This window comes from Pundamilia nyererei, unplaced genomic scaffold (assembly GCF_000239375.1).
Source record: "Pundamilia nyererei isolate P.nyererei 1_Seehausen unplaced genomic scaffold, PunNye1.0 scaffold00042, whole genome shotgun sequence".
NCBI classification, from domain to species: domain Eukaryota; kingdom Metazoa; phylum Chordata; class Actinopteri; order Cichliformes; family Cichlidae; genus Pundamilia; species Pundamilia nyererei.
The window spans coordinates 1,370,972-1,385,304 of NW_005187443.1; the positions used below are offsets into that span (position 1 = coordinate 1,370,972).

The 14,333-nt window shown below is 38.9% G+C and overlaps 1 protein-coding gene across 2 annotated transcripts; it reads left to right on the forward strand.

Annotated features, from left to right (window-relative positions):
* The first annotated feature begins 140 nt into the window (after positions 1–140).
* idh3b (isocitrate dehydrogenase (NAD(+)) 3 non-catalytic subunit beta) lies at positions 141–12,835 on the forward strand. 2 transcript variants are annotated; one of them, XM_005731230.1, is made up of 13 exons: positions 141–190; positions 2,946–2,977; positions 3,063–3,174; positions 5,779–5,952; positions 6,343–6,463; positions 6,612–6,672; positions 6,755–6,887; positions 7,274–7,407; positions 7,535–7,637; positions 7,892–8,038; positions 9,220–9,314; positions 9,495–9,555; positions 10,436–11,883. In XM_005731230.1, the coding sequence occupies exons 3-13, from the start codon at positions 3,133–3,135 to the stop codon at positions 10,523–10,525; spliced, it is 1,161 nt and encodes a 386-aa protein (XP_005731287.1). In that variant the 5' UTR covers positions 141–190; positions 2,946–2,977; positions 3,063–3,132; the 3' UTR covers positions 10,526–11,883. The 2 variants fall into 2 exon arrangements, with proteins under 2 accessions (XP_005731287.1, XP_005731288.1); XM_005731231.1 differs by lacking the exon at positions 10,436–11,883 and adding an exon at positions 12,286–12,835 and having other exon boundaries at positions 142–190.
* The last annotated feature ends 1,498 nt before the right edge of the window (positions 12,836–14,333 follow it).

Consider the following 14,333-nt stretch of genomic DNA (forward strand, 5'->3'; position numbering starts at 1 on the left):
ATATATAGTCCAGGCAACTTGTCATGGAATCTAGAAATAGAGTTAAAACTAAAATAAGGTGAGTTTTGCGCAATCATTTGATTGCCTGAGAGGCCTGACTCAGGGTAGTAAAGCTCGCTGTCTGAGACGCACTCCTTTGGGCGCCGTGGATTTGTGATAGCCAAATGAACCAAATGAATTGCCCGGAAAGGTAAATGAGGAAAATCTATCTACAGTCACTTGTAACCTGTCTCTTATCTGTAATTCCATAGTGGTGATGTTATAAGCCTGTGCTTATTATTTGCATGAGTGTAGGCACTCACTTGCTTGGAATAGGACTGGGAATCCCCTGACCTATTTATGATGGGTCCATTTGAGAGTGTGGACCTCTGCAGCAGCAGATATAATGTTACAACAATACAGAATTTCAAAACAAGGTAGTCACAGAGCAACATAAGAAAGCTCCGTACGGGGCATGGGAAAATGAACTCATCTGTGTCTTGATTCATTCTCAATTATCCAGGAAAGTAAATCTCCAAAAGTTGGTTCTGTTCATCTGGACGTAGCGTTTTGTGGGAGAAACGTTTCGTCACTCATCCAAGTGACTTCTTCAGTCTCAGCTGACTGCAGGTTTCCCCAATCTTATAAACAGAACATTTGCATAATGACTGAAACCAGCCCACTGAGGGAACAATGGGCTGGGAGGTCAGTTCCTTAATCATAATTGTGCAAATTCTCATGACCATTGATCAACAACCACTGACCAAAACCCACTGATCAAAACCCACTGATCAATGGCCACGAGTACCATTCACAGAGAGTTGGGGAATGGCTGCAATCACAGCATTGTAAGATGGCGAAAGATGTACCCTTAGGCCCCCTCCTCGATTCAGAGATGGTCTTTCCCTTTTCACGTAAATGGCCTCCTTGACTCCGCGCTCAAACCAGCGTTCCTCCCTGTCCAGGATTTGTACATCCTTATCATTGAAAGAGTGTCCACTGGCCTGTAGGTGTAAATAGACTGCAGAGTCCTGGCGAGGTAGCTCTTCTGTGTTGTGCCGTCCGCTTCGCCAGAGGTTGTTTGGTTTCCCCGATGTATAAATTCTGGCAATCCTCCTGGCACTTAACAGCGTACACTATGTTACTCTGTTTGTGTCGGGGGACCCGATCCTTGGGGTGGACCAATTTTTGGCGCCGCTTGTTTTGGGGTTTAAAAGCCACAGAGACTCGGTGTTTAGAAAAAATGCGTCTCAACTGTTCCGATACTCCTGACACATATGGGATCACTACAGGTTTTCGCTTGGGCAGTGGTTGTCCTTCTCTCCTGGATCAGCTGGAGCTTTCTTTAGGTGCCTTTCCAGCTTTGACAAAAGTCCAGCTGGGATAACCACATTTACTCAGGGCCTTCTTGATGTGCTGTTCTTCTGCCTCCCTGGCCGCTGTGTCTGTGGGGATGGTGTTCGCTCTGTGTTGTAGCGTCCTGATGACACCCAGTTTGTGCTCCAGTGGATGATGAGAGTCAAACCTTAGATACTGATCCGTATGAGTAGGTTTACGGTACATGTCAGCTTTTAGATGTCCCCCATTACTGATGGAAGGCTAACCTGCCACTTTTCATATCCTCCTTGGTAATTTGATGTGTCAGTCCACCGAGTTAATGTGATCCGTAAAATGTGGTACGTCCTGAGATTTGATTTTCACCCAGGTGTCATCCACATATCTGAACCAATGGCTTGGTGGTGTTCCAGGGCAGGATAGCAAAGGCATCTTTTCCACTTCTTCCATGTACAAATTGGCCACGATGGGTGAAACTGGGGAGCCCACGGCACACCCATGTTTCTGCCTGTAGAACTGACCCTTGTATGTGAAGTAGGTGGAATGAAGACACAGTTCCAAAAGCAAGCACACTTGATCGATGCTGAGAGTGGTCCTGTTGCTGAGGTTGGGGTCATCCTGTAATCTTTTACGGGCTACCTCCAACGCTTCCGTGACTGGGATGCAAGTGAAGAGAGATGTAACGTCGTAAGAGACCATGGTTTCATCTGCCTACATAATGACATCTCTCACCTTCTCAACAAAATCCAGGGTGTTCTGGATGTGGTGTTCAGAGCTGCCTACCAACGGGTTGAAGATCGAAGCCAGAAACTTGGAGATGTTATAGGTGACAGAGTTGATCATGCAGACAATCGGTCTTAAAGGTGGACCCTGTTTATGTATTTACACCTACAGGCCAGTGGACACTCTTTCAATGATAAGGATGTACAAATCCTGGACAGGGAGGAACGCTGGTTTGAGCGCGGAGTCAAGGAGGCCATTTACGTGAAAAGGGAAAGACCATCTCTGAATCGAGGAGGGGGCCTAAGGGTACATCTTTCACCATCTTACAATGCTGTGATTGCAGCCATTCCCCAACTCTCTGTGAATGGTACTCATGGCCATTGATCAGTGGGTTTTGGTCAGTGGTTGTTGATCAATGGTCATGAGAATTTGCATAATTATGATTAAGGAACTGACCTCCCAGCCATTGTTGGTTTCAGTCATTATGCAAATGTACTGTTTATAAGGTTGGGGAAACCTGCAGTCAGCTGAGACTGAAGAAGTCACTTGGATGAGTGACGAAGCATTTCTCCCACAAAACGCTATGTCCAGATGAACAGAATCAACTTTTGGAGAACTCATCTGTGTAATTTTGGTCTGAGCATATGATGTGTCCTCTCCCAGGACATTTTAATCAACACACAAATCCTTTATTGCATTCTGGTGATGTTTCTTTTTAATAATGAGAGGGTCATGTTGAGGGCCCCACGCTCCAACTCAACTCAATGACAGCTCTGTCAGGATCACCTTAATTGAGGGCGTCGTTCAAGTTCAAATTCTCATGTTTGAAATGTTTTTTCTAACGCTCTGTTTTGTTTTGTTTTCTGTTTTCTGCTAATTTCATTTATTTATTTATGTATTTATTTCAGACTGGCAATGTGATAGCACTGTGACATGTAAGGTGAGAACCAGGTTTGAGTACCATCTGGTTTATGGAAATTGGTCTCCCCGTGGAGTAAGCGGTAGTTTTACGTTCTCCCCTGCAGGTGGCGCCATTGTCCCATTATTACTCCTTCACCACAGAAGAAGTAGCCCAGTTGCTTCGTGCCTGTGACGATGGCGGTCGTCTTGAGGGGAAGTTTAGTAACGTTGTTCAAGGTGAGAGCACAAATTATGTTGACGGGCTTTTTGTGTAAATAGAAAAACAATGGCTGCTTTAGTCATATTTCATATAAACGCAGCAAAGAGACGTTTACGCACTGAGTGTTGTCATGTGTTTCTTACGTGAATGCTAACCATCGTGAGCTTCGTGGACGTCTGCATTACTGATAGAACGATTCTGAAGTGTGTTTCCGTATCTGGAATTATTTTGCTGGACATAGTTCTCGGTTTGTTTTATTTGTCAGTAGATACGCGCCTTAATAAGACATCCTCGTTAATTGAGAAGGCCAGCTAAATTAGCTTAGCCTCCCAGCCTGTGTCAGTTATCCGTGTCAGTAACCTCCCTGTCCTTAGTGAACCGTTAGCTACTGCTACTCGTGGGGCTAATCACAAGCTTAGAGACTTGAAGCGAGCAACTCAGACAAGGTTTAGTTTTCAGTCAGATTTCTAGGTGTCAGTAAGAGTGCAGATATATTCAGTGTCTTACTTTAACTTGTAAGATTGCAGAGTTGGCCTTTTAACTTGTTGCCTACAGGTAAGATGCGGGTGAGGGTGATAATCATTCAGGATCACCTTGAAATATACAAACCGGTGACGAAATAAATGAAGAGGACGACAACATAAAGTCTCTTATTAATAGATGCTGGGGCAACACCAGGACAGCTTTACCATGCATTGCTACTGATTCCTCAGGAACTCTTCCTGGATGGAAAACCACTTTTTCCCCATTGTGGTCGCGCAGAGTGCTGTTTTACCCGTCGATCCAAAACCTCCCTTAGGGTTTTCAGCTGTTGACTGACCATTATTCTCAACGACAATTTTTCATACCACTAAGTAATAAATTTCTCATAGATCCAAATGCAGATGTAACTCTTCCCATTGAAACATTAGTACTAGCCAGTACAGAGCCAGTAAAAAAATGTCTTTAGCACAGTGCGAAGCTTGTATCACAGGGATTATTTATACATATACTGACTTGATTATTTGGACAGATGTAATCTGTGGATCAACTATGACTCCAAGAAGAAAGCTCCTCCCCATTCTTTTTGTCTTGGTGGTCAGCAGACAGTAACATCTTCTGATGTTGTAGTGTACTAGTTAACACAATTCACCTAACAAGCCAAAGATTCCGTCAGGAAGGGCATCTGACCTAAAAATCCGTTGAGCTACCCATTGCACGAAAGTTGCTGCTGCTTCTGATTTGCTGATTGAAGCATAAATTCCCATTAACAGTATATGGATGGCAGAAAATAAGGATGGCATAACCTGGCTTGTTTGAGACCGATGCGCCTGCCATCTTTGCTCAAACAATGATCTACAAAGACTTCATCTTTCAAAGTCACCAACACCTTTTCTTATTGCCATTTTCTATTAATACAGAATCACCTGGGCCTGCTTAAAATATTCATATATGCCTCCAAACCTGATTGGAGTTGTGTTATATAGTGCACCTGTGTGGAAACATCTGCATTTGTTGTTTCTTTATTTACGCAGATTTATTTTTACACAAAATCCCCTACTGACATCTTCCCTTATAAAATGCATCTAGGCATCATCCTGAATAGCAATATGCATGAAATTACTATAATATTAGGTGAAATGTAATTTATAATATTATATACAGTGTTGTACCCTCATTCTCTCTTTCTGACTAAAACATGCTTCTCATAAAGTTGGGCTCACGTCATGACATGATGAAATGAGTGAAATAGGAAAAGACATTCCTGCTACACAAAGTTGTTCTCACTTGGTGTTTTTTCTAACAAATGTCTGAACACAGGCACATTCCCCCAACATTGTTTTATTCCGATAATTTCTAAATGTCTTTATGTTTCAAAATCTTGAACAGATTTTTGTATATACACACTGTATACTAACAAGCAAACATTGAATGTAACAGATGTAGACAAGTGATTCTGGTGTTGCTTGTTATCAAAAAAGTTCTTTTTGACCAATTGGACACTAACAGACCTCTGACCAATGATCAATGACCAATAATAGTCTTGTTTCAAGTAGGCTAGCTGCTCTATTAACTTCTCTTAGGTCCTAAAAAGTTACCACAAAATGTATAATGTAGGTGCACTGTTTGGTATATGTGCAAATTATATATATATATATATATATATGTAGTATATCTGTCTACAAGCCCATAATAGTTGAGACTCATTGATATACTCAGTGGACTTATATTATCTACCAGTCTGTTGGTATCATCATGTATAACAACTGATTAAAACAATTAAAACTGTAAATAGGCTGGAGAAACACCATTCAATAATGTTATAATTGTTGACATTGTATATGTTGCCCACAAGAAGACACTCTGCAGCTTCCCAGTTGGAACAACCCGTTGATCCAAACTAACTTGGGCAGAGTTGAGCTTAAATGAGTATATAAACAAACATAAATAGATTTAATTAACATGAATCTGTTGTATGTGTCTGAAAGGGAAAAAAATTCTGCAGTTGAGCTCTCGATATTAGGGTTTTCAATGTGTTGATAAGTAATACTATTAGAGAGTAGATATATGGGTTTATAGTATACTGCAGTGTTCTTTGTAATACTGTACCTAGTAAGTGTACCTTTGTTTCCCTCCTTCAGGGCCTGGTCGGTTCCAGGTGTCCACAGTTGGCCTCTCGTCCACTGAGTGTATCTGCTGGTCTCTGTAGTCCAGAAACACCACCGGCCCGTGCTGATGCTACCTTTAAAGTCACAATGGTGCCAGGGGATGGAGTAGGACCTGAACTAATGACTGCTGTAAAGGAAGTTTTTAAGGTACATTTACATAAGATTGACGATGGACTCATAACTGCTTTTTATCCTTATACCAAACATGTTGTCTTCAGTATATCAGGTTTACTGATGATAGAAAATAATAGGGAACTTTTGACAAAAAATACATGTACAGATTTTTTTTTTTCTCTGTCTGGTCTGATTTTTTTACATTTTTCTTATATTAAATGTTAAGAAGCTCCTTTTTCATCTCGTTGTGTTTTACAAATAATCTCCTTGCTTTACTTTTTCTAAGAAATCATTTTAAATATGGTGCTTAATGTTAAAGTAAAATAGTGCATTAAAACTGAGTAAGATTGTCATTCGTTATGTTGATTTGTGATTTTTTTTTTTTTTAAGAATGATTTTTTTTTTCTCCCCATTTTTCTGAAGGCAGGTGATGTCCCAGTAGAATTTGAGGAATTCCACATGAGTGAAGTGCAGAACATGGCCAGCGAGGAAAAACTGGAACAAGTGTTGACCTCTATGAAGAGCAACAGAGTTGCCATTAAAGGTAGTCTTATTTCCTTTAATTCTTTGATTTTTCTCTCACAAAAAAATTGAATCCAATAACAAAAAGCTGATTTAAATGGCTGCACTGAAGTAGTCTGAACTGCAGTGTATTTAGGCTTTAACATGTTGGGGCACGTTACCTTATTTAGGAAAGATTCACACACCCATGGAATTCAAAGGCGAGCTGGCTTCATATGAGATGAGATTAAGGTAAATGACCAAATAAAAAATTGTGTGTTATTATTTGCATATGTCACGTTTAAAAATAACTCTACATCCGTCCGCTCCCCAGGCGCAAGCTGGACCTGTTTGCTAATGTAGTTCATGTAAACAGCCTGCCAGGCTACAGCACTCGTCACAACAACCTGGACCTAGTCATCATCCGTGAGCAGACTGAGGGGGAGTACAGCTCCCTAGAGCATGAGGTAAACAGTACTCTTACTCACTGCAATCAGAGCGTAAACAGCAGTTTTACACCCACCTGCAAATATACTGGAAGGTTTGTTTAAGGGTTTTGAAAGAAGCCTTAAACTGGGCATCAGAATATAGTTAAGTCACAGAAATACAGATTAAGCCAGATTTTGATTTGTCCTTTACTTATATTGAGGTTCTTTAACTCTCCTATTTATTCATTTTAATATGAAACCTAGTTTACAGCATGATTATTTACACTTAGACCTCAAAGACTGTCTACAGTCAGGTTATGTGGGAGATTGTTGTTTATAGAACATAATGTATGTGTTCATTTTCTTGCATGATTCTTCGGCAAAATATATTTAACCATATGTTGTCATCCTCTTTTGTTTTCCAGAGTGTAACAGGTGTGATTGAATGTCTGAAGATCATCACCAGAGAGAAGTCACGCCGCATCGCCAAGTTTGCCTTTGACTATGCTACCAAGAAAGGGCGAAACAAGGTCACTGCTGTTCACAAAGCTAACATCATGTGGGTAATTTTTTTTTTCTTTTAAAGGCAGCTTTGTCTTTGTTATTGTCTTATTTTGAAACCATGTACCTCCATTAAGGCTAAAAATTAGCATTACAGTAACTCCTGTCCTCGTATCTTATTTCAGGAAACTCGGTGATGGCCTGTTTCTGCAGAGCTGTGCAGAGGTGGCACAGCTGTACCCCAAAATCAAATATGAGAACATCATCATTGATAACTGTTGTATGCAGGTATAAACAGACTTGCAGTTCCTTCCCTTTGCCTTATTATTATTGTTCTTATTATCCATTACCATTCAGATTAAATAAGTGAATGCTGTCTTTTATTCCTAATTGTATATTTATAACTTAGCGTTTGCTAGAAGTGCTCCATAAAAAAAAATAGAATAACTGAAGACGGGCACTTTGATTTCACTGCAGTAAATGACCATAGCTGAGCACCGCTGATTCAGGCTTAAATTTGTCATTGTATTATTCTTCTGCAGCTGGTGCAAAACCCATACCAGTTTGACGTGCTGGTGATGCCTAACCTGTACGGTAACATTATTGACAATCTAGCAGCAGGGTTGGTTGGAGGAGCAGGAGTTGTTCCTGGGGAAAGCTACAGTGCAGAATATGCTGTTTTTGAGACTGTGAGTTTCCAAAACCTCTCACTTGTTTGTCTTTTTGTTTTGTTTTTTTCCTTGTCCTGATTTTACTTAAAAGCCTATACTTTCCCTTTTTGTATTACTGTATTATTATTGTTTTTCTCTGAACAAAACAGTGATGTTTACAGCATGACGAACGGTAAAAACTGCGTTTTCTACAGACAACTGTAGCAAACACTTTGCGAGTGAAAAAAGAAAAAGAAAAAACACCCCTTCCCTATTGGTGTTAGAGTTTACCATGTCAGCCAATCAAAAAAATGAAAAGGCAACATGTGACATTTGGTTGTTTAGGGAGAAGGAGAAGTTTTTAGGAGTGACACCGGAGACGGAAAGTGGGCAAGCGAAAGACAGAGAGAGCGAGTTTTCATATGTGAGACATTAGTGACGTTTAGCGTGTTTGGAGGCTGTAGTTAGTGTGCTGTGTAGTTATTGTTTTTTATTATGTGTCAGTTAGACTGCTGAATTTTATATTTGCCCTAAAAAAGCCGTCAAAGGCAGATTCCAGTGTAAACGCTGTTCCCACATGGAAAACTGGACTGATGCACCTCCTGCTGTCAGACCTGCAGGGTTTAGGCCTTTGGTGTTCTCCTCTGTCTTATACTGAACACAAACTACATTTTTTGGACTGGCACAAATAATTTGTGTCTTCTTATTTGATGCAGAACACCTGATCGTTCTGTAAATAGACTTAAATGGTTATATAAAAAACGTCTGAGGCCTTGGCTGCATTTTTAGGTAAATAGTACCATATAACTTTGTTGTTTGCAAAACTTGTGCATAATTTTTAGAAATGTACAATTTCTATTTGCATTTCAAGTTAAGAAAATGATTCGTTAAACATGTTTGTGGGTTTTACAGTAAAAAATATAACTTTTCTACTCGGATTTTGAATTTTTGTCTGAATTTAGATCCACTGTGCTAATATAGTATACCAAAATGAAAAAAAATAACTCAAATTTCAGATATTTGAGGTTGTGCTGAAAATAATGATACCAAACAAGGCAAGAAAAACACATTTTAAAGGTGAAATATAGAGGTAAAATCAAAAGTAGTCAAAAACGGCCAATTATACCCTGGACCCCAGAGGGTTAATGGACTGTTGGTTTCTCTGCCCAGATCCTTATACTGCAGTTTTTCATTTCTCGTATCATTTTTTTCTTTTTCAGGGTGCACGCCACCCATTTGCACAAGCTGTTGGAAGGAACATTGCAAACCCCACAGCCATGCTGCTCAGTGCTGCTAACATGCTCAGGCACCTCAAGTGAGTCACCTTCTACATGTTTTTTCATAATGAGTATATCAAATTTTACACAATAGCCTCAAATTGTCTGTCCTAACCCAATATAATCATCAAGATCTTAAACAACCTCAGGCAGCTCTGTTTGTCTGAATGCAGACATGTGTCTGGTCACCTGTTCATTGTGATTATATTGTGTTGCAGTCTGGAATACCATTCTCAAATGGTGTCAGATGCTGTCAAGAGGGTCATAAAACAGGGCAAGGTAAGTGTTAGCTCTGCCCAGTCTGTGCTGCATGCAGGCTTTGAATGATAAGACCACCACTATGGTATATAAATCCAGAAGCATTAACATTATTAACACCAAAAGAGCTGCTTTTTCTGTATGTTTTACTTCCACTTTTTCAGTACCTCTAACAGAGTAAAATAACAGCTGATAGCTCTGCAATATGTGGGCAAATAAAGTCAGACTTGTATATTCTAAATCTGTGATCTTGGTATTGTGGGTCAATAACTGCTGTCTTTGTGTACACAAAGTCTCAAAGAGAACCTCTAAAGAAAATGGTGATAGAAACGTAATGTAAATCATTGATTACATTACACTTGCCTTAGATCAGCTTGCCTTAGAGCTCTGCCTTGCAATCTAAGGCCAACAACATCATCTTAAATCTCAGTAGTTCTTGGCCTACAAATAACTCATCCTAACTGTTTGTATACTATACCATAGTGTGTTAAAGAGCCTTTGAATTCCTACTTTTAAGTCACTCTTAGCTCCTCTCTTTCAGTGCCTTCCTTGCTTAATTTTGTCCCTCTTTTACATGTTCAGGATTGTATGGGTTTGTTAACAAAATTATGTCGTAAATTCCTTTCTAAACTATTTTGGACTAAAAAGCTGCATCTGCTCTGTACTGAAACTAACATGCACTGACACAAACATGCACATGAAGGTGGTCAGACTTTGTCCCCTAGATGATGATAATAAACACCAGCTTGCAGGGTAGTTTATCATTAAATTATTATTATTTTTATTATTACACTGTCTGAATGCTCATTTTCTCCCATCTGCTTTAATTTCCTCCACCTCCTTGTACCCCATTGCCATCTGTTTGTGTGTGTATACATTTGTGTGTTTGTGCAAATTCCAGGTACGGACACGAGACCTTGGCGGATACTGTACCACTACCGATTTTGTGCATGCTGTTGTGGAAAACCTGCGTCACCGACCCATTTACTAAGATATTTCATCATAGACCTCGCTGACTGACTCCTTTTTCCCTAAATCTGGACGTTGTTCTTAACATGGTCTGGATGCATGTTAAGACACCCTCCCCACCCACCCACCCCAAATGCCAGCTCACTGAGAGCTGTACTATACATTTCTGACATAAGTTGCATCATAATGACATTAGTTCTGCTGGCTTGCTTGTAGATCCTCTTCCGTTAAGCTTTGACATCTGTTGATTTGGGATTAAAAAGTATACCTCATGATGTTTTGCATCACACAGCTAGACCTCCTGTTTCCTGTATACATGCAGTCTCCTCTGCCCTCACAATCTTTTGTCCATTTGCATCTTTTTGTTTTTGGAGTTTTGAACTGATGAGTTCATAAAGACGATTTCTTCGCACATTGTGGGAAACACCTTTTTTTTTTCCACTTTTATTATTTAAATGTTTCTTCCTGTCGGTCTCGCATTTCATTGAAAACTTGCTGTAAAGCCACCAGAGTTTTAAAAAGTTTGTATCGCCTTTTTTCAGAATTGGTCTAAAAACTAACTCAGTAACAGTACAATGCTGCTACAAATTACTGCACATTTAAATAAAACTGTAATTTCATTATTGCAGCACTATAAATTCAACTATTGGTGCTGGGATTTCCTGTTCACTGTAACCTGGCGTAATTAAAAACATAATTGGCAGCTGTTGGGGAAACTGATATGAAAGATCAGTATCTTTGTGCATCAAAAAAAATTAAATGGCAGCATTAGCTTGCATTAGCCATTCACAATCAAAGTCACCATTGTTGTAGCATGTAGTTTATTAAAAAGAGTTATTTAAGCACATAGCAGAAGAATTTGTTACATGATTATACAGAAATCAGCCATAACATTAAAAACATTAATATTATTTGGATCCTTACTGTGGTGCTGCTCCAAGCGCTGACCATCAGGCTGTGGACATGGGACTTGTCCTGTGGTGTCTGACTTGGATGCTCACAAAGGTTCCTTTGATTTGTTTTGGTGTGATGCAGTGTAGTCAGGGAGAGGCTGCTGCTGTCAGGGAGTGTTGTCACCTTGGAAGGGTGTGCCTCTTCTGTAAAAATGTTGGTGGGAAGCAACAAATAAAACCTCCCAACAAATGCTCTCACAGCACATTGATCAATGTAATTTACATTTTAATTGGTTTTGATGTTTTTGCTGATTGCTGTATGGCATTTCCTGGTTTAGTCTTCTTTTTTCCCCCCACCATAAAGTCAGCACAGTTATAACTGCTACAATAAGGTTCAATCATCCTGTCCATCTCGCTTTTTGGTACCATTTTGCATCAATTTGAAATGGAAGGTTGCTCACCAAAAATAAAAAAAATACTTTTTCAGTATACAGTGTTTGTGTGTTGACCTTTGACCCAAGTTCAAATATCATGTGCCTTTAGCCAGCATTTAAATTTAAGTATTTCAACAAACCAAGAGTTTCACTCATACTGAACAACAACAACGTGATCTTTCCTGGATCATTAAAATACACTGAAATACTGTATATGGTCATTTGATGTGTTTTAAATCCAAACCTGGACTGGTACTTGAAATAATGTGGGGCCAGAAAAAGAGAGGAAAGTTCAACTGATGCTTTTTTTTCTTTTCATATCATCATTCACACTGTGTTCATTCTGTGAGTACTGCTTTCAAAGGCTCTCTAACATGCTGACCGTGATACAGAATGTGGACATGTGTTTCTGCAGCTGTGCATATAATAACGTGCTGTCCTTATGTTTGCAACAGGTGCGCACTGCAGATCTGGGGGGCTATGCAACAAGCAACGAGTTCACCCGTGCTGTCATTGCTAACCTGTCGGTCTGAGCATTATGTTTGCAGATCTGTCAGCTGCTGAATCGCACACATTTTTAATTATCTTCCTGTCTTACACGCTTGTACACACAGTACAGCCCTATCCCCCTACATTCTACACGCAGTGCCCTTCTTATCAGAGCAAAATGCAAATGAAATACATTGTCCACAATCTTTTATTTTTGCTGTTTTACAGTTGATATTCAAACACTTAACGTTGCATCCAATTAAAAAAAATAAGTGGATTGGTGATATTTTTTCTTTTTATTATGGTGCAAAACTTATAATGCTGTTACACTATTTCACACCACTTCCTGACATTCTACTGCCTTGCATGATACTCTAATTTCTACTTAATGATTTTATGTGTGGACATTAACCGGAAGTCAAAACACAACGTATGTATATTTCAATATTAATAAAGTTTTAACTTAATGCTTCTTCATTTATGCTATATGAATAATAAATAAGAAATGGAATATGACATCTTGCGTGCAGAATCCTTGAATGAACATTATGGAGACTAATACGGTGTTATTAAAAGTTTATTATGGCTGATGGCACATGTCACCTCGCATGAGGATCCTAACTCCCTTCCTGTGTCCAAACATATTCATGGTGGTTTTTGGAGAATTTAAATGTTGGTAAAACTGAGTTTTTCTGGCTGTGTTGGGTGTATCATGGGACAGTGTATGCTCCAAGTCCCCAATACCATTAACTAACAGTTCAATATTAAATATATTTTTTGCCTTCATCTATATAAATTATTAATAAATTGTAGGAAATTTTCCAGCTTTCTCTTTACTGCAGAAGGTCGCAAAAGAGTTATTACAGGTCAGTTATGTGACTATTTTCAGAGGAATAGTTTATGGATGAATTTTAGTAATAAATTTAAAGCATAGAAGCAGCACTATAATGATGCTTCCTTATGATCTTCTCACACCCTCAGACAACATCTCTGCCTGGCCTTGTGCTGCTAGATGAGTGCAACATTTCATAACACTGATCACGTGTACCCTGCCTCTTACCTTATGGTAGCCAGGATAGGCTCCAGACATCCCTGCGACCCTGATAAGGATAAGCGGAAGAGGATGGCTGGATGGACTAGAATACACAATTGTGTTTCCAGGAAGTTTTAATTGTAGTTATTTATATATATAAATGATGGTTCTTACACACAAAAGTTAATCACGGAGTTCCACAGGGTTCTGTGCTCGGGCCCAGACTGTTCTCGTTATACATTCTTCACTTTGGAATTAATATTAGAAAATGCTGCATATACAGATGATACCCGATGTTGATACAAATCGTCTGGTTAAACTCCTGGCATGTGTTAAAGATATAAGGGCCAGTAATTTTGTTTTTTCCTCTAGCCCACAGTTTCCTATTGATTATTTTATTAACACATGCTCAAAGAAACACAACAACAGCAAAAAACAATGAAAAATATTTTTTATTAAACTTTCTGAATCTGATGATCATTCCGACTGTTGTAGACAGAAAATGAACTATTTACCCTTTATATGTTACTACTAGTTATTTATTAGTTTCAAAGTGGCTCAGTAAATTATATTTAAAAAATTGTTACCAGTAAAATAAAAATATAATTTAAAATGTATATTATTTTAGTTAGAAAATCAGTTCTCTACCTACTTATCCCTACTAAACCAAGATGTAATACTGAAAACGTCATTAGAAAGGGTAAAAATGTAATAACCTCAGCAAAATAACTTGACTAATAATGAAAGGATAAAAATAATAATAATCTTGCTTATAGGCAAAAGACTATCGCTGGATATATTACTGAATAAAATAGTCTTTAATTGTTTGTTAAAAATAAATTACATGGCTTTCAACAAATTACCTTTTCCTCTATTAAACATGTGGGCCCAACCATCAAACTGACGTCACATTTCTGTAATATTGCCCCTGGAGAGTTGCCTCTATATTGCCTCTTTAAAGAATAATCTGATAATTCCCTT